Source organism: Haliaeetus albicilla, chromosome 7, assembly GCF_947461875.1.
Source record: "Haliaeetus albicilla chromosome 7, bHalAlb1.1, whole genome shotgun sequence".
Classification (NCBI taxonomy): Eukaryota; Metazoa; Chordata; class Aves; order Accipitriformes; family Accipitridae; genus Haliaeetus; species Haliaeetus albicilla.
This window is the reverse complement of record NC_091489.1, coordinates 39,525,123-39,551,996: the sequence shown is the minus strand read 5'-3', so window position 1 is coordinate 39,551,996 and position 26,874 is coordinate 39,525,123. Positions and strand designations below refer to the sequence as shown.

The 26,874-nt window shown below is 44.9% G+C and overlaps 1 protein-coding gene across 3 annotated transcripts in view; it reads left to right on the top strand.

Annotated features, from left to right (window-relative positions):
- Positions 1-26,874, top strand: part of SIK3 (SIK family kinase 3) — a 92,196-nt gene that overhangs the window by 29,907 nt on the left and 35,415 nt on the right. For all 3 annotated transcript variants that reach the window (XM_069787900.1, XM_069787899.1, XM_069787901.1), the window contains exons 2-3: positions 19,537-19,653; positions 23,077-23,140. In XM_069787900.1, coding sequence (XP_069644001.1) covers positions 19,537-19,653; positions 23,077-23,140 — 181 coding nt within the window. The remainder of the gene's footprint in view (positions 1-19,536; positions 19,654-23,076; positions 23,141-26,874) is intronic.

Genomic DNA, 26,874 nt, shown 5'->3' with positions numbered 1-26,874 from the left:
GCCAAAAGTGTTCTCTTGGCTCCAGCTTGCCCACCCTGGCTGTATTGGTTCCCACATGGTCTGCCAAGTTTGTGGAGAACTATCTGTGGTCCCCTTCCCCTTCTGAGGAGGCAAAAATCCCTCCGCTGAGAGTGGCTTGAGCTTTGCTTGGCCATGGAGCAAGGTCAGGGGTGCACAGGCATTGCGCCTCTGGGCAGCCCGAGGGAGCCAGCCTGTGAGTTGATACGGAAAGCCCTGTCTCAGGGGGTGTGTGCTGAGCTAACCTGCTTTGTCGGTGTTTCTGAAGTCACAGAGATTGTGTGAGCTTCTAGCTGTGCCTTCTGCTTTTGTCATGGCTTGTTGAGTTTGTTCTGAAATAGTAGTTCAGCTGTGTAAGGGTGTTAACAAATGCCATTACATACTAGGATGTGTTCTGCAGGGGGAAGCTTGGTGCTTCTCCTTAGCACTGGACGTTGGCAAACAGGGTATTATTTCCTGGTGGTGCACTTCAGGAAGGGTAGTTTGTAACAGAAAATGTTCGCTAACAGAGAATGCCTGTTATTGACGTGGTGTATGGCCAGCAAGAATTTGTAGGACATACACAGGCCTCTGTGTTTCATAGCTGTTCGAACTGGAGAGTTACCTTAATATACAGTTCTTGTGAAAGTAAATATTGTCAGTCTACTGCAAGAAAAAAATCAAACTGTGTTGTGAGCTTCCTGGTGCAATTACTCCTGAACTGTTTGTTGTAAGAAATAGGAAATACTGTGAAATGGAAAACCGCTGTATTTGGAGGTTGCTACACGTATGTGTGTGTGGAAGGGGGCAATACTTACAGAGAAACTGGTGCGCTGAGTCGCCTCCCCAAAGAGGCACTGTACTTTCCTACACAATTGCAATGATTTCATCTTTTCTTCTGTAGTGCTGTTCTGCTCAATGATTCCTCGAGTTGTAAGTTCCTCCTGTCTGACCACTGTGCTTTATACATAAGGAGAAGTGCAAATACTAAAAAGTCAGACATGCGAAGTTGTGTATTGCAGACTTGTATTAAGACCCCCGAACGAATCTGTAGATTGACTTTGTTTGTTTGGGTTTTGTTTTCTTGCAGTTTCTGCACATATAAAAGAGGCTTTGTCCTCTGTCGGGCCCCGAATTTCACATGTACAAGGAGAGGCATTGAGCGAATTCCAGGCTGCGGCTTTGCTTCCACGTGCCCCTGCTGCATTTACCTGTATTTAGTGCATGTCTCTGACTCAGTGTTTACTCTTCAGTGTTTAAACATTCCCTAGAAATTAAATCTTTTAAGAACATTATTCTTTACACCAAGTGCTTGTAGAAGCCCAGTTGTGCAATGCCTACGCTCATGTATTGGCTGCTGTCTTCCTCCCTCAGAACAGAATTTATGGTGGCAAAGCAAAGCAGCAGCCACAATTAGAATTTTGGTACTACAGTGCTGAAGTCTGCTTTCAAAATAGCAGTGTCTCCATGCTCCAGAAATACTCCATTGTCCCTTGCTTTAAGTTTTAGAGCTGGGGTGCAGCGATGGTTATTTGGCACGCACGTGAGGACTGCATTGGTGCTGAGGGCAGAAACCTCAAGACTCTCTGGATACCCGAGTCCTTGGTTGCTGCCAGTCTCCCGCTTTGCCAGCCAAAGCTGCTAGCTTGTTGGAATAGAATAGTGTCTTTAATTTGCATAGATGGAGCAGCAGTGATAAGACTGTGACACCCATTGCTGCTTGTGACTTTTGGCCCTTTGCCATGAACCGTCACCAACCCGGGGTTAATAGCTGTGTGTGATATTTGGAAAGCAGTGGGTTGCTTGGGTGTTTAGCATGAAGCTCTGGAACTGTCCTGTCCTTACCTGAATCAACTCCTCTGAGGAGCTGTGTTGTGCTTCAGCTTGCACAGAAAGGTGAATCATGAGCACGAGATCTGACTTCCCAGTTGCTGTGATGGTTTGGTTCTCTCTTACAAGAGTACAGGTGGTGATGTTGCCTCTGCTTGCCAGTAAAGCTGGAAATAAAATCTCTACTCTGTCCCTTACGATACCCCTTGATCAGGGCTCTTTCCTCTTTGCAGTTGAAGGCTTACCTCCTTTGCTTCCTGAGCTGTTGGGAGGACTCCTCAGCTTATCCACCTTCAGAAGGGGAAAACGTGCATCTTAAGGGCTCTCGCTGGCTGCTTGAGTGGTGTGAGGAGGTATTGTGTGATGTAGGACTGTGAGGTCCTTGAGGACAGGAGATTTGCAGAAGTGCCCTTGGTCTCCAAGGCTCTTTCCTCTGTGATGAAGTAGTAATCAACATCCGGCACAGGTAGAAGCATGCCAACCCACATGGGAGCCAGTTTGCACGGGTGGCTTCGGCAGTCTTTTCTCATTGCACGGCAGTTGTCCATCTGGGTGCCCTTTTGCTCAGACCACACTGTACCATGCTTCCCTGAGAGACCGTTGCTGTATCGTGTTTTGACTTTGAAGTAGGCTTTCAACTCCCGAGTATGTTATCTGTGGGTTTAAGTCATTTCTACCGATAAGAGAAATCGGATACTATTGTTGGAAGTGGCTTGTAGGCTTCTCAAGTGTTGTAATTCAGTTCTACACTGAAGTGAAAGGTGATTCTGTAAAAAGTTGGTCTGTGCAGTTACTGCTGTGGAAGGAGCTTCTGTCTTTGTTATGAAACAAATTTAAATTTTAAGCTAATCTTTCTGGTTTTGGGGGGAGAAGCAAGCTTCCTAAAGTTACAAGAGGCAGGTACTGTGTTCTGACATCACTGGCAACCCTTAGTGGAAATAACTGCAAGGGTGTTTTTGTCCTCAGGGAGCTGTGAGCTTCTCACTTGCTAAGAGCGAGGAAATTTCTGACTTGACTTAGGTATTCCCCCTCACCCTTTGGTGGAAATACCACTGCAGAACATGGGTTTATTTTAAGCCAAGCTTTATGATGGAACATAAGTTGCCAACCTTGCATCTTCCTTTGTACTTTTATAAACTGCTGAAAGCAGAAGGATGGAGGCAGCCAGTGGTTTTCCTGCCTTACAGGGTGTTTGGGGAAGATCAATAGGTTGGAAACGTCAAACAAGTTGAGCTTCAACTTTGCCATTCCTGTTGTGCCCAGAGAGGCTCTCCTTTTCAGCAGTGTCCCCACAAAAGTTCCTTGCAGGGCAGGGTGACCAATGGTAACAGTGGAGTGAGATCCCAGCTAGGCAGTTCCCTGGGTGTGCTGGTTTATGGACATCTGTACCACCACGCTGCCCGTTCCCTTTCTGGCAGAGATGCTGCTGTGACCGGATTGAGGTTTTAAGGTCGCTAATTTTAATATCTCTAGTAATTGTCTTTCTGAGTCAGTGCAAATAACGGGAAATAGATGGGGTGGGAGCACGGGGGAGGCAGCTTTCCTGAAATTTGTGGTGCTAACGCTGGCACAATGTGGTTTGCTACTACTGCAAAGCACGTGCAAGACTAGGGCGAGGAAGGGGCTACCCAGTGCTTGGATTTTTTTTTATCTTGGTTGTTGAGGGTTAATGTGTTGAAGGCTACATTCCTTACAGTTTCACTTTTGGCTTCTCTTCCTAAAAATTTCCACTTCATTTCATAACAGTTTTGGAGTGAGGGGTGGTGATACTCTGGAACCTTTGCTGAGCCTGAAAATGTTCTTTTGTGTAATCAGGGGGATGGAGGCAGCCACGGTTGTTTTCAGGCCCAGGGGAGGGTGGAAAAGATCTTCCTGACAGTAACATTAACCCGCCCTAGATCGGCTAATTGAGGGATTTTTAATTAACTGAAGGAGTGGAGATAGTAGGTAGAGGCAATGTTTTTGAGAAGAAAATTGCTTTCTTCTGTATTCTTCTAACTGCAAGGAAAATTCTGTCATTTTAGGGCTACAAATTTGTGTTGCATTGGTTTGATCATTTCTATTCTCTTTTGAACCAAATGCAGACTAAAGTTACTAGGTTTTGCAGGCACGTAGTAAACTTATTATTGACGGAGACCTCTCTGAGAGGTGAACTACAGCCTTTCAAGAACTGTTCCGAGCAGGCAGTAGTTGAACTGCGTGCTAAGTGAATCCGCAGCAGAGATGCTGTGGTTGTCTACCCCTCGCTGCTGGCTCTGGGCCCGATTCACAGACTCACTTTGCACAAGCGAACGTTTGCTGTTGCTTGGGTCTCCCCTCTGGAGGTGTGCAGATCTGGCGCTGCCCTGAGATATGAAACCAGCGTTCGTTAGTTGATACTGTGTGTATTGGTGCCTTACGTGCGCACAAATACTGGACTCTTTTGAGCATAATGACTACATGGCTTTGTACTGAAAGCACTTCGAGCATATCTGTTACAATTCTGCCTCACAAGCTGATAACCTGATCTGGAGTGTCTTTGTTAGGCTATGCTGCATCATGAGAAATTTTTCTGAGATTCAGGCTTTAATTGGCTCAGATGCTTCATCAGTTCTTAAAGTTCAGCCTGTAGGTGTTTGGGGATGGTTTTGGGGGGGTAAAGAGGATGAGTCGTCCGGAGAAAAAATGAGCTCTAACGTCTGGCATAGAAGGTAAGAAATGCTTAGCCTTCATGGTGCTTTTTATCTTCAAATTGCTGTACCTTTCCCAGAGGTGGGCATCTTCTCTCGGCTGGTCTATGCTAGTTCGGTCGTGGCACTGGCGCTCCACCACTGCCTGCATTTTTCACAAAGAAAAGGACTGCTCCCAGAAGAAACGTTTATACGGGCGGAAGTTGCCCAAATTAAAGCAGATGTTGAATGGGTTGACTGCCGCTGAGAATACATTAATCCTGATGGCTAGTACAGTCTTGCAAAGCAGTGGATATTCATCATAAATGCACACGTACACTGCCCTCAGCATTTAAAACACCGTCATGCTGAGGAGCCTGGGAGCCTACATCTCCAGATGTACCAAGTGGATGGTGCGTTTCATGCTAAGCTGTAAGAAAGTGCCATTTACAAGACATCTTGTGACGGGGACGCTGCTTATTTGTTCCCATAGAAACTGCCATCTAATCATGGCAAACTGTATAAAGGCTGTTGCTGGAAACGCAGTGTCTAAAAATTTCTGAATACATCATCTAGATCTGGCATTTTGCTTCATCCTTCACTTTCCAGTCGAAATCTTGGTCTCTTCCCGCTCAGTATACTCCAGATCCTGTAGCATTAATGCATTTGGCACCTTTAAAAATAATGGCAGAAATAAAGGGTTTACTGTCACCTTCTAGTTGTGATCTTGGAGGTACTGGGTGAGGGAGCAGTGTTTACTGGCATACAGAAACTGAATGGGGAACAAGCTCGTGCCCTGGAAGAGTCTCTCACGCTACCCATACCCCTGTAGAGTAATGAAGGGCACGTGCAGTGTCAGCATGCTCTGCAGCTGGGCAGTCTGTCTGTCTCCACGCAGCCAGGCTGCAGGACCGCTGTGCTCTCCAGCGTGCCTCCAGTCGCAGCTGTATTGAAGGTGCAGTCCCTGCAAACAGCATACTGTTGGTGCACACAGGAACATCTTCTGCATCTGAAATCTTTAACTTCGATGGGTTGTATGCAAAACCTTGACATGCTGATAGCTAACGGCTGCCTTAGGACTTTGCCTATCAGATGAGATTTTTTTCATAGCTCTGATTTGATTGTCTTTCTGGTCATTTTGCAGCCTTTATAAATGGTGACATGGATATTTGTAGTTGTGGAAGAAGTTGACAATTGCTAGGTGCCAGTTCCTTGGTGCAGAGCATTTGGCATTCTTGCTGGCGTCATGGGAGCAGAGCTAGCTGCAGACCCTTTGAGAAGTGCTCATGATTCACTGGGGGGTACCCTGGCACGAGACTATAGTGTTTGGCAGTCACTGAGTTGTAGCAACGTTACAGCGTAACTCCCTTATCTGCAAGTGTGTGCTGTAGTATTGGCTATTGCTTTTGATTTATTTTGAATATCCAAGTAGATTCACTTCGGTATAGAAAAGACCTAACGCTTACCGGCTTAGGAAAATATCTGTGCAAGTTTGCATTTCAGAGCCTAGAATACCATATTCCCAAACTGACTTGATGGCATATGAAGTGGAATAGTGATTCATTCCGTCTTATCTGTTGCTTTTGATTTTCTCTGATACTGTGATCCCAATGTGATATTTAATGTTCTTATAGCCTCCTTCTTTAACCAGGAGCTATTATGCTTCTGAATATTACTGCACATAATGTAGTTCCATATTAAAAATATTGTGAATGCTGGCATTGCTGCAGAACCTGGCCTCCTCCCTGGAATGTGGGCATAATTCGGTGTAATAGCTCAGCACGGAGCCACTGCCGCTTAGGCTGTGGCGAGGCAAGGGGAACGGGCCGCTGAGGTTGAGTGAAAGGGATTGTTATATGGGATGACAGATTCCTCTGGAGGTTGTTGCTGTTTGCAGAAGGGAAGCCAAAACATCAGTGCTTAATATCTTCCAGAAGTCCTCTGCTTTAACCCTTAAGGAGCCTCAAGAAATAAATTGGAAGCCGGTGCAAAGGCTCCCTGTGTCTCTGCTGCACATCCTGCTGCAGTTATTTTTCCTGATTGCAACTTACGGCAATAGGATTTCTTGCATTGTATGGAAGACTGGTGAGCCAAACCAGAGATGTTCTTGCTGCGTGCATGTTGCTCTTGTTGTTAAAAAATAGCCAGCTACTCTTGACTTGTTGAGAGAGAAACCTGTTGCAGTGCACCAGTGCGCTGCTCAGTACATGTTTCTGACGTGAGCGAGGTTAAGGTTTTCCCTCTTCTTATTGGAGACCTGTCAATCTGAGTAGTGATCTTGGCATTATAAGTATTGCTTAACAATATTCAAACCCCAAAGTACAGTATGTTTCTTGACACCACTTCATGCACACCGTCTACTAACTTTCCTTGCTTCTGACCTTTTGTTTTTTAATAATCCAATCCACTTGCATTCAAACCTGAGTCTAATTTTAAACTGCGTACCTGGAATGTACTGCTTTTCCTTGTCCCTTGCGTTTTTAGGTCATGACTGAATGAGAGCAAAATATCAGTCCAGGGGAACTTTCAATAACACTTTTAAAACCTGCTTTTTCTAATATCCTAGCAGTTTTGTGAAGACTTCCTATTGATATTTGAGACGGGTCTTTCCCTAAAAACCTGGAAGGTAGACTGTGAGTCTCATTCCTCATCTGCCCTCAAACGAGTTCTCTGTGTTGCAGCAAGTACAGCTTAGTTTCGCAGCAGGCGGACCCATGGCTGCTGCCGTACAGCATTCTTGGTGCGTAGCCTGCTGTGACAGATTTCTTCCTGCATGCGACTACATTTCCAAAACTCTGCTGCTAAGCAACTCAGTCCAAGAGTCTAGTGTTGCTCTAATGCAGTGCCAGTGAGTAACAGTCTCGTATGATTTCCTCTAGCTCTGCTGGCTGCAGGCAAGAGCATTAGCAATGTAAGAAATGGTCTCGTTGGAGTATAGGTGATCTTGCAAGCAGGTCTTGACTCTGGCCCCTGAAATGAGCTTGGATATATTGGTTGGTGTGCTTGCTGCTTCAACTGTCGCTTGGTTCTAGGTGAAGCGACAGTAAATCAGTTGCAGCTTAAGAGTTTGCACCTGTGCTCCTGCAAGGTGCTCTTACTTTGGTGTGGTACATGGTAATGAAGCTTTGGTGATTGGACACTGATGGGCTTTTTAGTTTTAGCACCACAGGCCCTTTGACAGGCCCTCTAAATCTTAAACTGGCAATCTCAAGAGAGGTTAGGAGTCGTGTGTCTGAATGGTGGTCAGTTACGATGTACAACTAACATCTCCTGTCCCAATACTGACAAATGGGTATTAAAGGCGTTGGTAAGCTGAATCTTGTTTTTATTGAATGCTTAGCCTGCAGTGCAACCTTGAAGCTGACCCGCTGGGCTGGGGGCTGTGCTCCATCCTCATCTGCCAGCTGGAGGTGGCTGTGAGAGGGGTGGGAGTGGAGGGGATGGAGGGAAGAGAAGGAGTAACCATGGAAAGCGTTCACATGTGGAAGTGCCCAAAAGAAACAGTTGATAGCGTTAGTTGTAGATGATCCAACGCGCTTCTCCATATGGATTTTATTTGCTTATTCCTTCACTGGGCTTTTCAGAGAGGCTGTGAGGTACACAACTCCGTGTTTGAAAAAAGACCGTACCAGCATTGAGTGGAAGCGTGGAAGTCATGTCTTCAACCTAGTGCCAGTCGGTATCATTCTGGGTGTAATTCCTGCAAGTCAGGGAGACCCCAGCACTTAATAACAGCAAGCTTTTCTCAGAAGTGGTCTAATTTTCCTGATACTGTTACAGCCTGCTGCATTATATTGGATATCACTGCGGGTGTCTGACACGTGTCAGACTGATACTGTAAATGAATTCATTGTAGTCTCCTCCCCTCTCCTGTCTTTGCAAACAAAAGAACTATGGTAAACCCAGGGCATAAATGCCCTCTGAGGTTAACTGACATGTCTTTGGTCTCACCTGGTTACAGTCAGGCATTTTGTAGTGGTCTGGGGGACTGTGCTGTCTGCTGAGCTGTAATGCAGCACCGGGATTTCTTTTAGTTGTTAGAAGCTGTGAAATATGGGGGAGAGGAAATCTAATGTACATTTGAACTTGCTAAAAACTTTACATTAAATACAAATGACAACGTTGAACACTTTGGCAGAGTCACACATGCATTTTCTGGAAGAAACCTGGAACAACCGCAGCAGTGTTGGGTGATGGCAGTGTCCTTTCTGATTAAGTTCCCCGCAGTGACCATGTGCCGGGGCATGGGATTGAACTCTGCTTGGGAAAGGTGTTTTGACTTTCTTCTCGGCAGTGGCTTTGCCTCCTCTTCTTGTTGGCTCTGTCTCCCAGGCAGCCCAGCCTCCCGTGGGATCCTGCCCCATGGCGTCCTGCTGCCTCTCCTCCTCCTTTCCCAATCTTCCCCTTGGACGCTCGGCTCTTGCCATCTCTGCCGAGGTGCAGAGCGGAGCACATACGAGCTTCTTTGTGCTTCCCCTCCTACATGCAGCGTGATGTGTGCCACTCTGCGTGTGTGGGAAATATGGCTGATAAAGGTAAGAACGTTGTCATCTCCTTTTCCTGGACTTTTTCTCCATTCCCCTTGATTTAAAATGAGGTCGGTGCCACATCCTGATGGCCAACGTTGCATAGACATGACCCGACCTTGCTGATTCTGTGCTTTTGGACAAAAGTTCAGCTGCTTAACTACTTTATGGGTGGAGAGCGATTAAGAAACCAGTTTGAATGCAGTGTCCTGAGGTGGAGGTTAACCTGTATTGAAAGGGGACCAAGGTGCGCAAGCATCCTCCCAGATTTTGATTCACCTCTTGGCTTTGCTTGTGTGCAGGTTGCTGGGAGGCCAAGCTGTAGCATAAGCAAGAGCCCGGTCAGGCCTAAGCAGAAATGCTGCGTTCCCATCTGCTGGCCAGAGTGACTGGATCTGAGCCTCTTCTACAGAATAGTCAAGCTTACGTGACTGGGATCTGCTTTTTCACATCGCATTTGACTAGTTAACTGGTTTACATCAATTTAAATGTACCTCCATAAAGTTCTGCACTAGTTTAACTAAGCTCATTCAAAAACCGGTTTTAATTAGCAAGTGCAGTCTTTGTGTAGTAAGTGCCAAGATTGCTTTTAATTTGCATAGAACCCATGGAGGTAGCGCTGCAGACTGTCAGCAGATCGTATGGCTGAACCACAGCACTGTTCATTGCTGAATTTTCATTCCTTTCACTCCAGCAAACCCACACAGTACTTGCATTGCCTCGGCAGATCCCCCTGTAATTACTGTAGGGCCAATGCGAATGCTACGAGCAAAAGCTGCTTTCCCATTAAATGCCTGTATGATGTGTTTTACACCCGCAACTCAGGTTAGATGTGACCAGATAGTGGCCTAATTTGCAACTTGAGTTTTGTGAACCAATTACAGCCTGCACTGGTTTGGGAGATCTCAATCTCTGCCATAGAAAGACTCTCATTAGATCAAAGATCCTGAGGTGAAAACAAGATGTAAAGAAGTCAAGGAAGAGCTGTGCTGGGGGGTCCAACACCGGTGGGGAGAGGGGTCTTTACTTGGCTTTTACCTGAGCTGCTTTTCCTTAGGCTTAGGCTAACTATTAATACCAGTTCTTAGACATTCTGCATTTATGGTCAAGGTATGAAGGAGTTCAATTAAATCACATAACCAGGCATTCAGTTCTTTGTGCCTGCTATCTGTGGATGGACATGTGGACATATTTAAGCGTAGTAGTGCAGGCCATCACTGTAGGCTGCCATTTGTGGGTGTGGTTTGCTTTTTTCCCTTGACTAGGATAAATAAATAATTTTCCATACCACCTCTAATTCATGGTTCTGACTCCTGTGAAGTTCTTAGACTTGCATCTGTTAAGCATTATAGTAATTTTATAAGACTTCTGAACTAAAAACAAATTACTCGCACAGATGTCAGCTGAAGTTGTGGAACTGGAGAGTTTTTCTGCTCTTGTAACAGTGCTAAATGAAAAGATGGAGAGGTCAGTCATAATATAAACATGGTACAATGGGAACCTGACAGAATTTAGGAGAGACAGGAATTGTGTGCATATACCATGCTTTTGTTTGAATTGGTTAGGTGTGACTACCTGTAATCTGGTTTCCTAAGGCTTGCTCTGCCTTTGGCTCAATCCAGTGTAGTCTCTTGCTGTAGCTGAGGAAGAAAAGGCAGTAGTGGCCAGGACCAGGAGATTCAACATCTGACCAGAAGTTAGAAAAGATTCTGGAAATCTTGCCTTTAAGGAGGATAAAGGCTGGAGGTAGATGTGGTGCAGCTTAAGGAATTCCTGTGCCTAAGCTGCAGATGGCTGACCTCCTTGCTCACAGTTTGGTCTTCCGAAGTTCTGATCAGCCTGAAGACGAGGTAACCAACTGAGCTGCCATCAGGTTTTGTAGTATTATGTAGTAATACTGTACAACCTAGACATGCTCTTCGCAACAAACCAGCAGCCCCAGAACTGGGGCAGTTCTGTGCGAAGTACTGCAGCCTGTCCCTCTGCACTGCCTCTTCTCAAGTCTTATGTTTGCAGTCTGAGGTGATGCTTCATGGTGTGTGCCTGCTGCAAGCCAAAGAACTTGGGCTTGCAGCACCTCCGACTTGCAGGAGCTTCTTCATGCACTGAAACAGTTTGTTTATCTAATTGGCATCTCCGGTTACAATTCCCTTGCCTTTCCCTGCAATCTTAATGCCCTTAATGCTGTTCAGCAAGCCTGTGATGTAGTTCGTGTTAGCATGTTCGGCAGCTGATGAAGGTAACTTAGAATCTCTCTGTTGTTTCCTGCTGTTACTGCAGGTGATGAAATAATTAGGAGAAGCTCTACAGAACCACACTGTTGCTGACCTGTGATGCAAGGTAACTGCGACAAGTGGAGGAGAATACAGTTCCTGGAAGCCAGTTTCAGCAATGCGATCAAGCTTGCTCGTTGCTTGCATAACATTATTGCTGTGTCTGAATGTGCAAGAGTATACCTGTCATCCCTTGCACCTTTCAGAATAGGAAAGGAAAGAATTTGCATTTGGGATTAAGTCACCATTTGACACTTAAGTTCATACTGTGAAGCGGTGTGTTTGGGCGGGGGGCATTCAGCTTTTGTATGTGTTTGATAGTTTCTTTTTGAACAGAGAAGCTGCAGCTGCTAGCGTAGTGTTAACACAAGACTGGAAAATGAGGAATTGGTATTTTGGTAGTCAGCACAGGTAAAGGCTGGGCTCCTAGGGGATGCTGTTAGATGAGTTTCCCCAGCTGCGACGGTTCCAGCCACATTTGTAGGCTGTTGTGCATGTGCTGAAATGATGAGATTTTCTTAACTGGGTATGCTGAGCTGTAGATGTGAATGTGGGGTTTGTGCTTCTGTCATTGAAATCCCAGTTCTGTTCCCCTGGGGCCAAGGAAAGGTCATAGCAGAGTACAGCGTTCACACAAGCAGGGTATTAACATTGCAGCAGGCCAAGAGGATTTGGACTTATTGACTTTTCTCAAAACGCCATCAGTATTTTCTTCACCTTGTGCAAGACACAAGTCACTGCATTGATTCTGAAGAGGGATGTGGACAAGGTGATAACTTCCTTCCTGAGCAAATGCAACTTTTCTGTACGCATCTCGGTCCACAGTTTCCTGCTTTCAGTTGCTGCCAATATTTGTGTTTGTGCCACCTCCAAAAGCCACTGATTTTGCTGCAGAAAGGCCTTGTTTTATCTGCTACGTCACTTTTAGTTAGGTGGTTTCTGCTAGTTAGTTAATTCTGAGGAGGGGATGCCTCTGTTTTGCCCATGAGCTTGTCAAGAGAAGTCTCACTGGTTCAGCAACAAGCTATTGTCTGGGTATCTAGATTGTCAGTTAGAGTGCATCTTTTTTTGTCGAGTGTTTTCTTATGACTATAAACTGTACAAATTGCCTATTTGCATCTAGAGGGATCACTTTTAGTGACCCTAAACACACAAGCAGACTTGTGATGACAGCTTGCCTGAAAAACATGTGCCTCTGCCATCCAACTGTCCATACGGAAATGTGGCGTTGCTGTAGAGTGACATCTATCAAACTGAGCTCCCGAAAAGGGACATGACCGGCAGTAGCCTAGAGTTCAAGTTTTGTTTTTATCACAGCTGTGTGTCCATATGCCAGTTAAGTGCCTCCACATGTAGCTAATATGCATATCATCTTCTGTATATACTTGCTTGCTTATCTGGTCTGCAGAGCTCTTCTGACTATACAGCTCTAATGCGGGGAAAAAGGCAGTGGCGGAGCCTGATCTGCGGCATGGGATACATGATGACACCGGAGTGTGTAGTGTGGTGCAGGTCAGCTGGAGAGAGTAAACAGCCGAGCTTCAGCCCCGCGGTAGGTGCACTGCAGCCACTCAGTGCTCACCATTCCGCTTGCAGCAAAGAGAAGGTATGGAGGATGCTGTATTTAACATCTAAATATGACCGTACCCTAGAGGTTTCCTTGTGCTGTCAGTGCTGGGACCGGATGGCCATGCTTTGCAGTTTCCATCCACTGCTGATGTCAGGTTTTCACCTTCAAGGTTTTGTTTTGTTTTGTTTTTTCTTTTTTTCCCTCTGTCTTAATTCTGGTCTCTGCTAACTGGAGTTCTGAAGGTCCTGTGCAGCTTCGGTATCTGCTTACAGGAGTGATTTCTACCCCTCCAGCAGCTGCTTAATCCGAACAGGCCATGTTCCCAAGCTTCCCAAGTTTTTCTGGCAGGCAGGAGCAGCTGGAAGGAGAAGTTCTTCTCTGTCCATCCCTCTGACAGCTCATCTTGTCAGCCTAGTAAGACTGTAGCTCTGGCCGATGGAAAGGAGAGGGCTTCTTAGCTGACATAACTTGCAAACATAGAGGGAACCCAGGTGCCTGCCTTTGCATTTAGATTGGCCTTCTCCAGGTTTATTCATTCATTAGTCTAAAGACCTGCACTGGTGGCAGCTTTTCATTCATTTGTACTCAGCCATGTGCCCTCACAGAGAACAACACGGGAACCAAGTTGCGTGGACAGGTTCATCTACAGCAGAATACACGCAGTGAATGTTTATTGAGGGTTTTCCAGGAGGAATTTGGAGCAGGAGGACTCCTTGGAACAATTCTAGGAAATGTGGTTCTCCTAAATAAACATGTTGATTTTTTTCAATGCAGTCAATTTGTCGGTGCCATCTGTTGGCTCTTATTACATTGAGGAGATCAATTGCTGACTTATGGAAACACTTACTGGCATAATTATACTTTTATAATGATTACTGATTAGACTGATCACATGGTCACATTCCGAAAGAAGTGGGGTTTTTCCTGATTTTTAACGTAGGCTGCTATAGAAACAACTGATCCGAAATGGAAAAGGTGGTTTCTTTATGGAATGATCATCCATGCAGGAAACTTTAATTATAGTTATAATTAGATCTAAGCAAATGTGTGGCATGAAGTAATAGGTGTTAGCCCAGGACAGGGTCTTTAGCTTTTTCCTTTGTTCACTGTGCAGAAGAAAAAGGAAACGTTCGCTGTTTCATGGCTTCTTTCCACTGAAAACAGATGTTTTGCTCCTACCTTTTTTCCCCCTCTCATATACTTTCCAAGAAGTTGGAACAGTTAAGAGCATGGTGGCTGTCCTCTCCCTGCTCCTGTGCCACCCCCGTCCTCCTCCTGCCCATCCACCTGGACACCCAGCAATTTATTTCCCTTTTTGTTAGCAGGGCAGTATTGATTCAAGGAAGTCTGTATGAATATTAGCCACGCTTAGCTGATAAACAGGATATCTATTTAATTTTAATTCCTGCAAGTAGGTATTCTCTCTTACACCGAGACTTGTGCCTCGTTTAGGAGACTCTCACCCTTGGCATTGTCTTCTAGTTCTGGTGGCCACCAGATTTTAAAATCAGGTCTCTCAATGCAAAATAGGAACGTATAATTTTGGGGTGCAGTGAAAGCAACTTGCTGTTTTGGCCTGAAATATAGTTTCTGGCCCTCTTGACTTCCCATTTGGTGCAGGGGGACATGTTGATATTGGGGATAACTGCTTGTGCCCTTTTGGCCTTCCAGAGTTTCAGTTCCTCTCCTTTAGTTCCCTAACCACCCCTTTTGCTTTCATGCTGTCGTGGTTTAGCCCCAGCCAGCAACTAAGCACCACGTGGCCGTTCACTCCTCCCCCCCAGTGGGATGGGAAGGAGAATCGAAAACAAGTAAAACTCATGGGTTGAGGTAAGAACAGTTTAATAAATGAAATAAAATGAAAATAATAACAGTAATGAAAAGGAAGATAACAAAAAGAGAGTGAAATATAATCCAAGAAGGACAAGTGATGCACAATGCAGTTGCTCACCACTCGCTGACTGATGCCCAGTTAGTTCCTGAGCAGCGATCCCCCCCTTGGCCAACTCCCCCCAGTTTATATACGGGACATGACATCACATGGTATGGAATATCCCTTTGGCCAGTTTGGGTCAGCTGTCCTGGCTGTGTCCCCTCCCAACTTCTTGTGCCCCTCCAGCCTTCTTGCTGGCTGGGTGTGAAAGGCTGAAAAAATCCTTGACTTAGTCTAAACACTACTTAGCAACAACTGAAACCATCAGTGTGTTATCAACATCCTTCTCATACTAAATCCAAAACACAACATTATACCAGCTACTAGGAAGAAAATGAACTCTATCCCAGCCAAAACGAGGATGCATGCTAATCTGTGGTTGAAATTTCCACTATTTCTCACAAGGCTTTTGCCTGGCATGCACACATACTGAGCACAGCTTTAGAATAAAAAAAAAAAAATACAGAGCAGTGTTCAGCTGAAGTGTACCAGAAGAAAAATCTGGAAATACAATGGATGAGCCTTCTGGTCCTGAAGAGCAAGACCTCCGCAGTGTCTTGCAGGCATCAGTTTGAACACCTTACCTTCTCTCTACTAACTGTTGTTTTTAGCAACTTAGCATTTTTTCCAAGTAATGATTTCTTCCTCAAATTACTGGTGTAAGTTTTACTTGGATTCAAGAAGGAAAAAATGAAATGTTTAGAAATGGAGGGAACACTTTGTTAATTGGTAGCAGCATGTATGCTCCAGAGTTGGCATGTATCCTACTGCCTGTAAGCTTCATTAACTTTTGATAACAGTTAATTTTTCAGACTCCTTTTTTATGGATATTTCATTGTTTAAGAAATTAGATCATGGTTTTCTTCCACTTCTACTTGTAGCCAAATTTGTGCTTTATTTAATGACGTTTAGTCTTGCTCGCTCCTCTCTATTTTATGTGGTATTTGCAAGCATGAGGGAATGCACTTGATTTTGGGTTTGGGATTTTAGTGTTTCATGAGACTACCTGAAACTGATTCTTTTTGCATAAATAATACTACAGAGTGCTAGTTCTAGTGGTGCCATAAATGTTATTGTTCCCTTCGGTTGGAGTGGGAAGCCTATTTGCCTGTACTTTCTTGATGCTTTCTCCTGGGGTAAGATGGTTTTGTGATGGCAGCAGCAAGTTACTGCTAGCAGGAAGAACTGCAACCAAAAACTGCGAACTTGTGTGCATAACCTGCATTGAGAGCTTGGAGGATGGAGCACAACCTAGGAGGAGAAGGAGGAGGAGGGTGTGTAGTTGCAGGGTCTCTTTCCTGGTCGGGAGGCTTAGGCAGGGCAGACTTTCCCAGCGGAAGGAAAGCATGCACTTAGCAGGGCAGAATCCATTGTGGTTGTTTCCCTGTGACCAAGTTTTAGATGAAGTCAGTCTGGCTGATGTGACCAGAGAACTTCAGCCAGTCTTTTTTCTGTTGAAATCCTGAATCATCTTTCAAGGGAAGGGAGAATATTAGCCAGCTGGGAAATGCAGGAATGGAGAAACCAACTCGGTCTGTTCTGGAAAGCCTTGAAACCACTCCTTCCTTCTGGAAAAAAGCAATCCTCTGAAACAAACTAAAGAGGAAACCTCTAAAACAAACCAAGTAAAGTACCTCTGCAAAGCCCCAGGTGAAATGCAAGCCCCTCACCCCTGAAATTCCCTGTGCTTTCCCCTCTGCGGTGAGCACAGGGGGGTTTTCCTACTTCCACCCTCGCATGTTCGTGAGGAAGCTCTGAATTTCCCGAAACCGGAGCACAAGGTGGTTTCCCCAGGCTTTTTCAGGAGATTTTACCTTTTATGTTACATCAGTTGCTGGAAGCATTTGAATGGAATGAAAAGATTTTGAAGAAACCTCCTTGTAACTTTTGAGGATGGGTTTAGGTTTGCTCAAGGGCCGCCCATTTGGCCAAACTCACAGTAAGATCTTCACAAGACATTTTCTGGCTGGAGTTTGTGTTCCTTTGCTACCAATTCAGGTACTGTGTGTCTTGTGGGTGTGGAGTTTCAGGGCACCACATGTAAAGCCCGCAGCGTAGCGAGGTGACAAGTGTGGGGCAGGCAAGCATGTGAGATGGCAGCCTGGTTCTCCCTGCCCTGTGTTATCAGGGAGAAGAACAGAGTAATTTAGTTCTTCTGTTTTGTCTGGCCCTACTGACCACGGTGTATTTAATCAGCTGCTCTGCATACCTTCAACTTGGACAAGAGTGTCAACTCAAGCCATATAATTAAGCTGGGAAATGAGATTTCCTTAGAGCAAATATAGAGCTGGGAAATGAGTAAGGAGTTTAGGAATACTCCAGATCTGTGGATTGTCATTTACATATTTGTGCCTGAAAATGACTCATGTCTCTTGGTAGACATCTTGGCTTCACTCTTTGAGGAAGCTTCCCTTAGCTTTATATATATATATATATGTATGTATGTTTAAATTTTATAAAACCTCATTCTTGCAGGGAAAATGCTTGGTGAAAAGCATGTACTGAGTGGTTTCCAATCCTGCTCTGGCTCTCTTAACTTTTCCAGTCTGCTCCTGAGCATTGTCCTTGAAACTATGTGGTGCAGATCTACCAAAACCCTAGCTAATGAAACATGTGCTTGTCGCCTGTCTGCTGCTCAGCACAGGATGAGCTGCAGCCCAGAGTGCTGCCAGCCCAGAACAGGACAGCAGCGGCTCGTCACCCTGTTAATCACTGCCAGTTAGTGCTTGGCAGCCTCACGGAGCGGGGTCCCATTCTGCCGTTTCACCTTGTGTCTCGGCTCTAGCCCCGTTCCTGCCAGCAGCTTCTAGTGCCGAGTGCCAGACCTGGCTGCCTTTCAGCTTCTGTTCTTGCTGTAGGAAGCATGCTCAGTGACTTAGAAGTCTGGAATCGTTCCTGTACTCTGAATTAAAGGTTTCGAATGAAAGAAACAGCTTATTGTACTTGGTGCCTTTTCGGGATTCTGCTGCGTTCTGCTTACATGCAGGGCACTTATTCCCCTGGCAGGGATTTTATCATAAAATATGAAGCTTAATTTTCATGTGCTTCAGATTGTTCCCTTAAAGATCGTAAAGATCCTTTTTTGTTTGTTTGTTTTTCTCCAAACAGCACCATGCCTGTTAGAGCATCGTTTAGCATTGCACTTGGGGTTTGGCATGAGAGGAGAAGTACATGTGTTTTGGATCGTGTGCCACTGTGGTTTTTTGTCCATGGACATGACACGCCTTTGTGTGTGGAGCACTTGTCCTCGTCCCTAGCAAATGCTGGAGCCTGTTACAAGCTAAGCATTTATGTAATTGGGCTTTGGGCTCCTGTGTCAAATCTTTCTGGTTGTGCATCATCAGCATTTTTTACCGCAGTGCTGCTTTGCATGCCCTTCCCCATGTCTTTGCATGATTCTGCAGTCTTCCTTGACAGAAGTTTTGTAAATTATGCTTTAGCAAAGCAACCAGGAGAAGATTTCTAAAAGCAGTTCTCTTCCCAGGGAGAGTGCCATCTCTAAGCGAGAAAACCTGCTGGTGGATGTTAATTCAGCCCACAAATCTTGAACAAGGCTGGCACACTATAGCTGCTCACTCGCACTGATGTTTCTTGGTGGGGAGGAAGGTACTTATTAACTCAAGGCTGAAATCTGATGTAGGAGCAGCAGAGCAAATGTTCCTCTGCCAGTAAGAGCAGCCTTTTCTCTCATCTGTTTGCTCTGGCAAGGTATCACACTGGCGGTTGCCTTTTCTCCCCTGCTAAACGTGGCCTTCCGGAAAAGATCCCTTTCCTTACTCTCTGTGTGTGGATGAAACAGATGACAGAGTGGACTTGAGGGGAGGTACTTTTTAGCACAGAAGTGTCTCCCCATTTGAAGTCTGATGGCTTTACTGTCCATGCCCAAAAAAGCTGGGAGTCGCCAGTGCTGGGGAAGGATGCTCGGAGAAGGTGGAGGGAAAAGAAGCAAGAGAGTCTTCAAGGCTGGAGAGCAGCTGACTGGAAGCACTTAGACTTGTTTAAACTATGTTAGTGTAGTGTTATAGAGCACTTCTGCCTTAAAATAGGTAAATAAATACCTCAATTGTTAGAAGCCTGAACGCCCCCGTTTCCATCCCTGCTCGTATTTATCAGCCCTGTTACAGTGAGGTGTTGTGTGGATAACGCAATAGGGTCTGTTCCACTTGCGTCCGGATTTCAGTGCCTGAAAGCTGTTCCCCCACTGTGTGGCTAGCTGGCAACTTCTCCATCTGTCTCGCTGCTTTTATGCCAAAGCAGTGCAGCTCTCGGGCTGATGTTTGGGCACAACCTCCAGCGGTAAGTTAATGCGACAGTTGCGAGGCTGAAGAGCGAAGCCGGGTGGTGAGATCTAGGAAACTGGTTCCTTTGAGAAAACAACAAATGTTTGGACTCTCCTGAAATATATGCAGGAGTTCAGAAGTAACTTGTTTTTCAGCACAGTGTTGGGTGCCTCTGTGAACATGCTCTACTGCCGTAACGGGCAACAGCCTAAAAATCCCACTGCCTTCTGCAGTGCTGCTCTTAAGGAGGTACCCTCTGTAGGGAAAATACATTGAGGATTAGGAAGCAAAGCTTCTTCCTGCCCAGTTTGTGGCAAGCTGGCTGGATTCTGGGAGGCTGCTCAGATCCCAGGCCCTCTGAGGCAGGGACAACCTCTTCTGTTTTCGTACAGTGTTCAGCATGGCAGGGTCTTTTAAAAATGCTTTTCCTAATATGCAATTGGGTCAATAATCTCTCTTTTGTTTTCTCCTTCCGCTAGGTTGCTATAAAGATAATTGATAAGACACAGCTGGATGAAGAGAACCTGAAGAAGATTTTTAGAGAAGTTCAGATCATGAAGATGCTTTGCCACCCACATATCATCAGGTTATACCAGGTAGGAGCACTCTGCAGTGGGTTTTCCATCCCTCTGCACGATAGCTTTACGCTGACTGTATAGTAATGCTTTCTCTAGGGTTATCCCTCCATTTCTCCTATGTGAAATAATGGGAAAGTCTTTTATGTTTTCAGGGTCTCAGGGAACTTTGATTAGAGGGGTGGGGGGAAAGTGTGGCTAATCCTTCTATTTTCTGGGAGATCACACTTCCGCTGTGGGCTGGCCTCTTGCCATTTGTTTATGGCTATTGTGTGCTTTTCAGTTTCCCAGTTGAAACCGGATGCGGGCTCCCCTTCTCAATTTAAGGGAGAGAGTAAGTCTTACCCGCTAGCAGGACTGAAAGCATGCGACTACTTGGCTCTCCTCTCTCTGCCCAGTTGCCCTGTGGCTCCAAGGACTTGCTGAAAGTCCTTCCCAGGAAGATCCCTGGAAGGTGATCAATAGCAGCGGCAGACCTGCTTTTGAATATTGTTTGCAGACTTCCTCCAGCTTGTTTGGCATCTTTACTCTGCAAACAAAACCACCAGAGACAGAATCCATGTGTGTTGCCTTTTACACACATATTCGGTGGTGCCCCTCTGACTGCACGATCAAATAGAACAGCAAGGAAGTTGCAACTGGCTGGAGACAAGCAGGCAGCAGAGTGATGGGAGCGGAGGAACAAAGGGGACCAACACCTTGGTGAAATGTTAAAAGCTGTTTCAGAAGCTGTTGGACAGATGAAAGACTCCCGCCCTGGGCCTTTCTGATACAAGGGCTCAAGCAGTGACTTACAACCAAAGAGTGCTAAAAAGCTCTGTGCAAACTGTCCTCTCTGTTGCTTGCAGTCCCAGTTCTGGGGAGCTGTGGGACAGAGGCTTCTTCCCAGGATCGTGCCAGAGCTGACCACTGACTGCCAGATTCATGCAGAACTACCTGCACCTTTGATGGAGCGGTGCACTTGCCAGAGGGCTCTCAGTCACAGGCTGTTTTGGGAATGGAGGGGACTTCCATCCAAGCTGTGGATGGAAGGTTAGCTCTTCTTTGGGCTGGTATGGAAAGTGGAGAAAGGACTGTCCAGGGCCCTTCCTGGGGACAGTGTTCAGGTGCAAGAGACTAATTAAAGATGGGTGATCTCCTGTTTGTGGCTGCCTGACTCGGATGGCAGGCATTGGAATGTGAAAAACTTGGAATCCTGGGGGAAATATGTTGGGGTTATTTCCTTTTGTAATGTAATGTTCGTGTGTGCATTTTAAGGGAGAAGTTGTGGTAACCTGCAATAGAAGTTGCTATTCCCTACAACCAGCTTTTGTCTGTTCAAGCCCAGTCTGCTTCTCATCTGTGCCTGATAGATAGGAGTATTTACCGGGACTCCAAAGAGTTAAAACTGAGTAGAAGTGACAGAGGTTAATGTTTAGCTGTTTTGGCCAAACTGTCAAGTGTGAGATGCTTACAGCAAACACTGCAGAATTGCGGCACTTTTAAGGTACTTAGGGAATGTTTGTTTGCAAACTGACTCCTTAAACCTTTTTTTTTTTTCTGAGCCAAAAATCCCTTTTTCAACCTGTTTTATTCCATCTAAAGCTTTTGGTATGATACTGAACAGGTGACACTTGTGGCTCGGTTTTGCTAAGGTGAGAAAAGAGTACCCACTGTGGAGCATGTTTCATCTGGCTGTTCTTTCTGGGTACTTTCAGTGGCATTTATTTTTAGATAAAAGCTACTAAAACCTGGAGTTGGGAATTCAGAGCCTTTCACAGCTTTTCATCAGGAATCTGACTTTAAAAATCACATTTCCTTGAGCTTATAGAACTTAAAAGGTGTAAGTGAAAAGGAGAAAGTGTCTATAATGCTAGTAGTCTATAATATAAGAGATTCTGTCTGGAAGCAGAAACATGCTTAAAAATATCTACTGAAGGCTTCTCTGGACATGTAGTAGCGCCATTGAGTGGGAGCTGTACATCATGCCCTGTGACACTTGAGCAGAACTGAGGTTCATCTTCGTTATACTCTTAACATTCAGCATAATAGTGATCCAGCTGTTAAAGCAGCTGCCGTTGTCTGGATCAGGCTTGTACCTTTTAAAATATGAAGTCTGCATGTTCGAGTCCTAATTCTTAGTAGGAAAAAGCAGTGTGGGGCTCCAAATGCCAAGCTTCTCTGTTGGGATAATAGTCCATTTTGTGTCAAAAAGTGAACTTTCACTTGTCTTTGAAACGGAGAAAAGCCAAAACGAAACCAAAATGTTTCCAGGCCTTTTCTAAACACCCTGGAGTATGCAAATGGACCTCTTAAACCTGGCACTGGAGGTTCAGCCCTGCAGTCCTGGAAATGAAACACGGTGTTTTTTTCCATTGACAAAGCCGCAAACCTGCTAAATAAACGGCGTCAAATTTTGGAAAACACCCCAAGTGCGTACTTTCCTGAAGGCAGGTCACAAAACCTAATCCAGTCACAAAACAGCCCTCGGAGCCACCGTTACCAAATCTGCAGGCAGGAAGGCATTATTTGCTGCTTTTTCTATGCTCAGTGCAATTGCGTGCCCTCACCCACTGTCTATTAAGCATTAAAAATGTAGTTGAGGCCTGTCTTTAGCATATAGTGCCTTGCCCTATGCTTTTCTTCTCTTCTGTATCCTGATAGGGCCTTTCCTAGAAGTTGTTCAGGACTCTGACGTCATTTTGGAGTATAGGTTTCACTAAAGATGATAGAACTGTGCTCAGAAATCAGTCGTACGCTTCCGAGAGTCCTGTGCAGCAGCCCTGCAGTGGTGTGGAGCATGGCATTGCTCTCCGTCAGCCCCTTGCTGCCTTTTGTCTGCCCTTTACAGAAATCCCATCTAATATATCGCCAGCCTTGCCTGTTGGACTGCTATCATCCCAAAATCCTAACTGACTCTTAAAAAATGTGTGTTAAAAACTGTGAAAAATGTGGCATTACCTGGCTGAACCATGCAGCCTCCCTAAAGCAAAGCTCGTGCTGTGGTTTACGTCTAATAGGTCTTGACTCATTTGAAAGTTGCTTATTGATTCAGCAAATATTCCTCCCTTTGGCAAAATTGCATTGGTTATTTTAGTGCCTGCAATGGACTGATTAATTGAAAGGGTGAACTAAGTTTGGTTGTAGGAGCCCTGAAAAGTCTCCCAGGCTGCTGGAATGAGACAAAACTGGGGAGCAAATGCTAAAGGAAGGGGAAATAGAAGAGGAGGAAGGTGAAGTGTTGTGTTTAGTTACAGATTTAGTGTTTAAAACTTGCTGTTTGATTCTTACTTTCCCCAGTTCCTGTCCATTCCTTTGCATAGCTCTGTAAAGCATGGGAAAGTAATATTTTTGATTTGATGAAAGCAGTTACGCGTGTTATAGAAAGAATAAATTTTTTTTAGTTGCGTTTCTTTTTGCACACAGCAGTCTCCTTATCTGTCACTTTTCTGTCCTTGCGTCCAGGTTATGGAGACGGAGAGGATGATTTATCTAGTGACAGAGTATGCTAGTGGAGGGGAAATATTTGGTAAGTACATTTATTGCATTCTTTAATCAGATAATGCACTTGGTTGACTACAGTAAACTGAAAATAGCTGCCACGCTCTCTTGTTTCAGTAGAGAGATGCCCTTCAGCCTGAAAACTTTCCATTGACAAAAGGGGTAAAGAAATAAATGCTACCAACTTAATGGAAAAATAACTTCCATAACCTCTGTTTCTTCTTTGGGTTTCATTGACAGGTGGTGCTGCTACTTTTTTTATGCTGACTTTGGGATTAAAGACATTGGAAATAGTAATCCAGTTGGATTTTAAAGTGTTGCTGAATACTTTGCTTCCCAGCAAGTTATTTCAAACTTGTTGACGATAGCGGAAATGTTGTTTGTTGGTAGCTTTCAAAGAAACAGGCAGTCCTGTGGTTCTGTAGTATTTTGTTCTCAAAACCATGTATTTTCTTATCTTTTTCATATCTGATGTTATCTTAGCATGTATTAGTTACATCCATTTTAAACTCCATTGTCTGCTAAGAATATTTTGGCTGAGCTTTCTTGACCACAGAAGCTATTCTTTAAAGGCAAAAAAGTATCTGTGCAGCACAATTGCAAGAACTGTTGACTGATTTATTAATTTGTTTTATTGCCATGACCAGTAAGAAACTTGTAGAAATAGAGATTTACTTACACACTGGAATTTTGCACCGGGTGGCAGAGTCAGAATTTTGCAAGATTGGTCTTTACTAACTTAGCCAACATGAGCCTCAGAAAAGGGGGCAAATCCTTCATACTTGAAGTGAGCTGGCTTAAATCTGCTTCCAGGCAGTGTCCTTGTGAGGACAGTCACATACAGCCTGTCGGCTAAATGGAAATACTCTCCTTTTTGTCCTGTTAAGTCATTGCAGCAGATTCACTTTTGATGTCAGAGCCTCTCACTCTGCTGGAACTGGCGGCCGAGTTGTAATAAAAGGTGAAGCTCTTAGAGAAGCAAGACAAGCTCCAAATTAAGGAAAAGGAAAACAACTTGAGCTGAAAAATGCTGGTTTCTGGTGAATATAATCTAATACCAGTTCCTTAGTACCTTCGTAGATGGCCATCATGCCTTCTTCTCAACATTGTCCTTGTCCTTTGGATTTCTTCTCTGAGAAGGTGACAGCTGAAGGAAGAAGCAAGTAGTAGCTGATGTTTGGAAAGTGTGTATTGCCTGGTGAAAAACCCGACTTCCTCCAGCTGAGTCTTCCAGTTGTTTCCTCAAACATGAATCACGGTGCTAGGCACCCAGCGGTTCTGGAAGCTTGTGAAATTCGTCTTACCTTGTGCGGCAAGCCATAATTGCAGCAAAATCACTTGAATGTGTATTAGAGTTCGCTTGTGTGTGGATCACTGCAGAAAAGTATAAATGACTTTTTGCTTTTTCTCCCTCTTCTGGTGAATTTGGCAGAGATGGGCTTGTCTTTTTTAAATCCAGAACTATGTGCAAGCTCATATACGAACTTGGAATGAATTCTCTTAGCCTTCTACGCGAGTCGAAGTGAAAATCTCATTGCTTTCTGAAATATTTTATGCTGTAGTAAATTCAGCTCATTAGCATGGCTAATTTCCATTACACTGCCCAGCATTTTATCCTCATGGATAGCTGGGAGCAGCCAGTTATGTAAGAGCCATGACATTTTTCCAGACCAAAGCCAGAGGTTGTGCCCCCGCTAGCCGGTTTTGAGCGTTTTCAGGCACTGCGCGAGGCCCTGTGTGCCCTCGGTGTTGGAGCAGAGAGGGGGAAACTAAAGTCTCAGCTTTTTGTAATCGGAGTTTCCTGAGGAGCCACGAAGACTTTGTTCTAACAGCGGAAGCAATTTACAGGGAGGAAACAGCAACCCATTTTGGGAAGGCTTCCTTGCAGTCGTTAGCATCTCCAGTACTAAAGAATCTCACGTCCTCATGTTGTTGAGAGAAAGTCTATCGCAGCGCAGGCTGGCTTCGCACCCGCTGACTCTTCCATACTATCGTGCAGCGGGCGGAAGCTGGGGCTTACCTGTTATTAAGGATAAAACATTGCCTACACATTGCTTCAACTCAACGCCTGTCCCTCTTATGGTAGGGTTGTTAGGGATCGCTGGACATGCTGCTGGGATAGCCGTGTTAGGTGCGTATGGACAGTGCAGTCACTGTGTCCATTACTGTGCACTGGGGAATCCTCTATTAAATGTGCCTGTGCTGAGCCTTTATCTCTTTTTCTTGATTGTCTCCTAACATCTGCATGACCTAGGTTTTGAAGTGTAGTGCTGAGCTGCAGAAATGGGGGGCGCTGGCAGCCATGGTTTTCTGGATGCTAAACGCTCGGTGTGAGGCTGAGTGCCTCATATAATCCGAGTTACAGTGTCAGGCTTTTGTGAATGGCAAGTTTTTGTTAGAAGCAAATCTAAGTTGTTTCCCTTGGTGCTTTAAAAAGAGTTTCACAGGCTTAAACTGTACCATACAACTGTAAATATTACATGGGCAGCAATATAGGTTGGAATTTTTAGCTGAAAGAATGGTAGTTTCTCTAAATGGCCACGGTTTAAATCAGTCAGTGTTGGACGCTTGTCTGTCTTGTGCCTGGTTGGTCTGAGCTCTGCAGGCTGTTCTGGGTAGGCACCTGGGAGAGCTTTACAACCTGTTTATCTGAATTTCCAGTAAAAGGGCTGATAGCTCCTTCAGTGGCCAAGCTGTGCCGTAAGTGTCTTTGATTCATCTGTTACTGGAAACGTTTTGATAATTCGCTTTGTTTGCATAGCACTGCATGGGGATCAGGGGGAAGACTTGCTTTCGCTATGGGCTTAAGCAGCAAAATGTAAATTGTTATTTTTTTCCCTATGCATGTTTTACGTATGGTTGGGTTGCTGGTTTGACATCATGAACAAATTAATGTCTCCTTTTAAATATACGGTGCTCTTTGTTCCAGGTCCCTTGAGTGTCCTTTTTTGCGGTCAGACAGAATACAGTCTAGAAGTCTGTTTTGATTTCAGCTGTTTACTATGAATACTGTAAATAATCTGCAGCCCTCATTGACAAGAATATGAGTACTTGGTTGATTAACAAAAATTCTCAGAAAGCTTGACAAAATTCTCGTCTGGTTAATGTGGTTAGCACATCTGCTGTCTCTGCCCTCTCTCCCCATCTCCTGCCTGTTTGTCCTGAGCTTTCTGAGTGTGAACTGGACAGAGGCGTTAAACAACGTGGTATCAGTCTCTAAGAAGGTCAGGCTGCTTCTGAGATCACAAGGTCACCAAATACGCTGGAAATGTGACTTAATCCACCACCCAGAAGAGATGTAAAGCTTAAGCAGCATTTGTTTTCCAGACAGAAAGCAACTTAAAAGCGTGAGGAGTCTGTCCAGAGGTGAAAAGTGGAAACTTGTGTATCAGTCCTGTCTCTTAACCAGAAGATGCCTTTTCCTCAGTGTAGGATTTTACTGGGTTTTTTAATGCAGAGAGCAGCATCAGATGCTTCATATAAGTACAGACAACAGTGACTGATGTTTTTAAGGGTTGCGAAATGAAATCGTGCATTCCTTCCTCTCTGGAAAACACTCAAAGGAGCAACGCCGTACACATCTTCAGCTCCCGCAGAGCACACTGACGTGTGTATGACCCAGCAGCAAGTCTGTGCCTCTGGACTTGGTGCACTCAAGATCAGTGTGCTGGCTCCCAGCTGAACATTCAGGTCATCTCTGTAACCTCCATTGCACAAGAGGTTTATGCAGACTAAGCCTGCAATGGTTAATTTTGGCATACA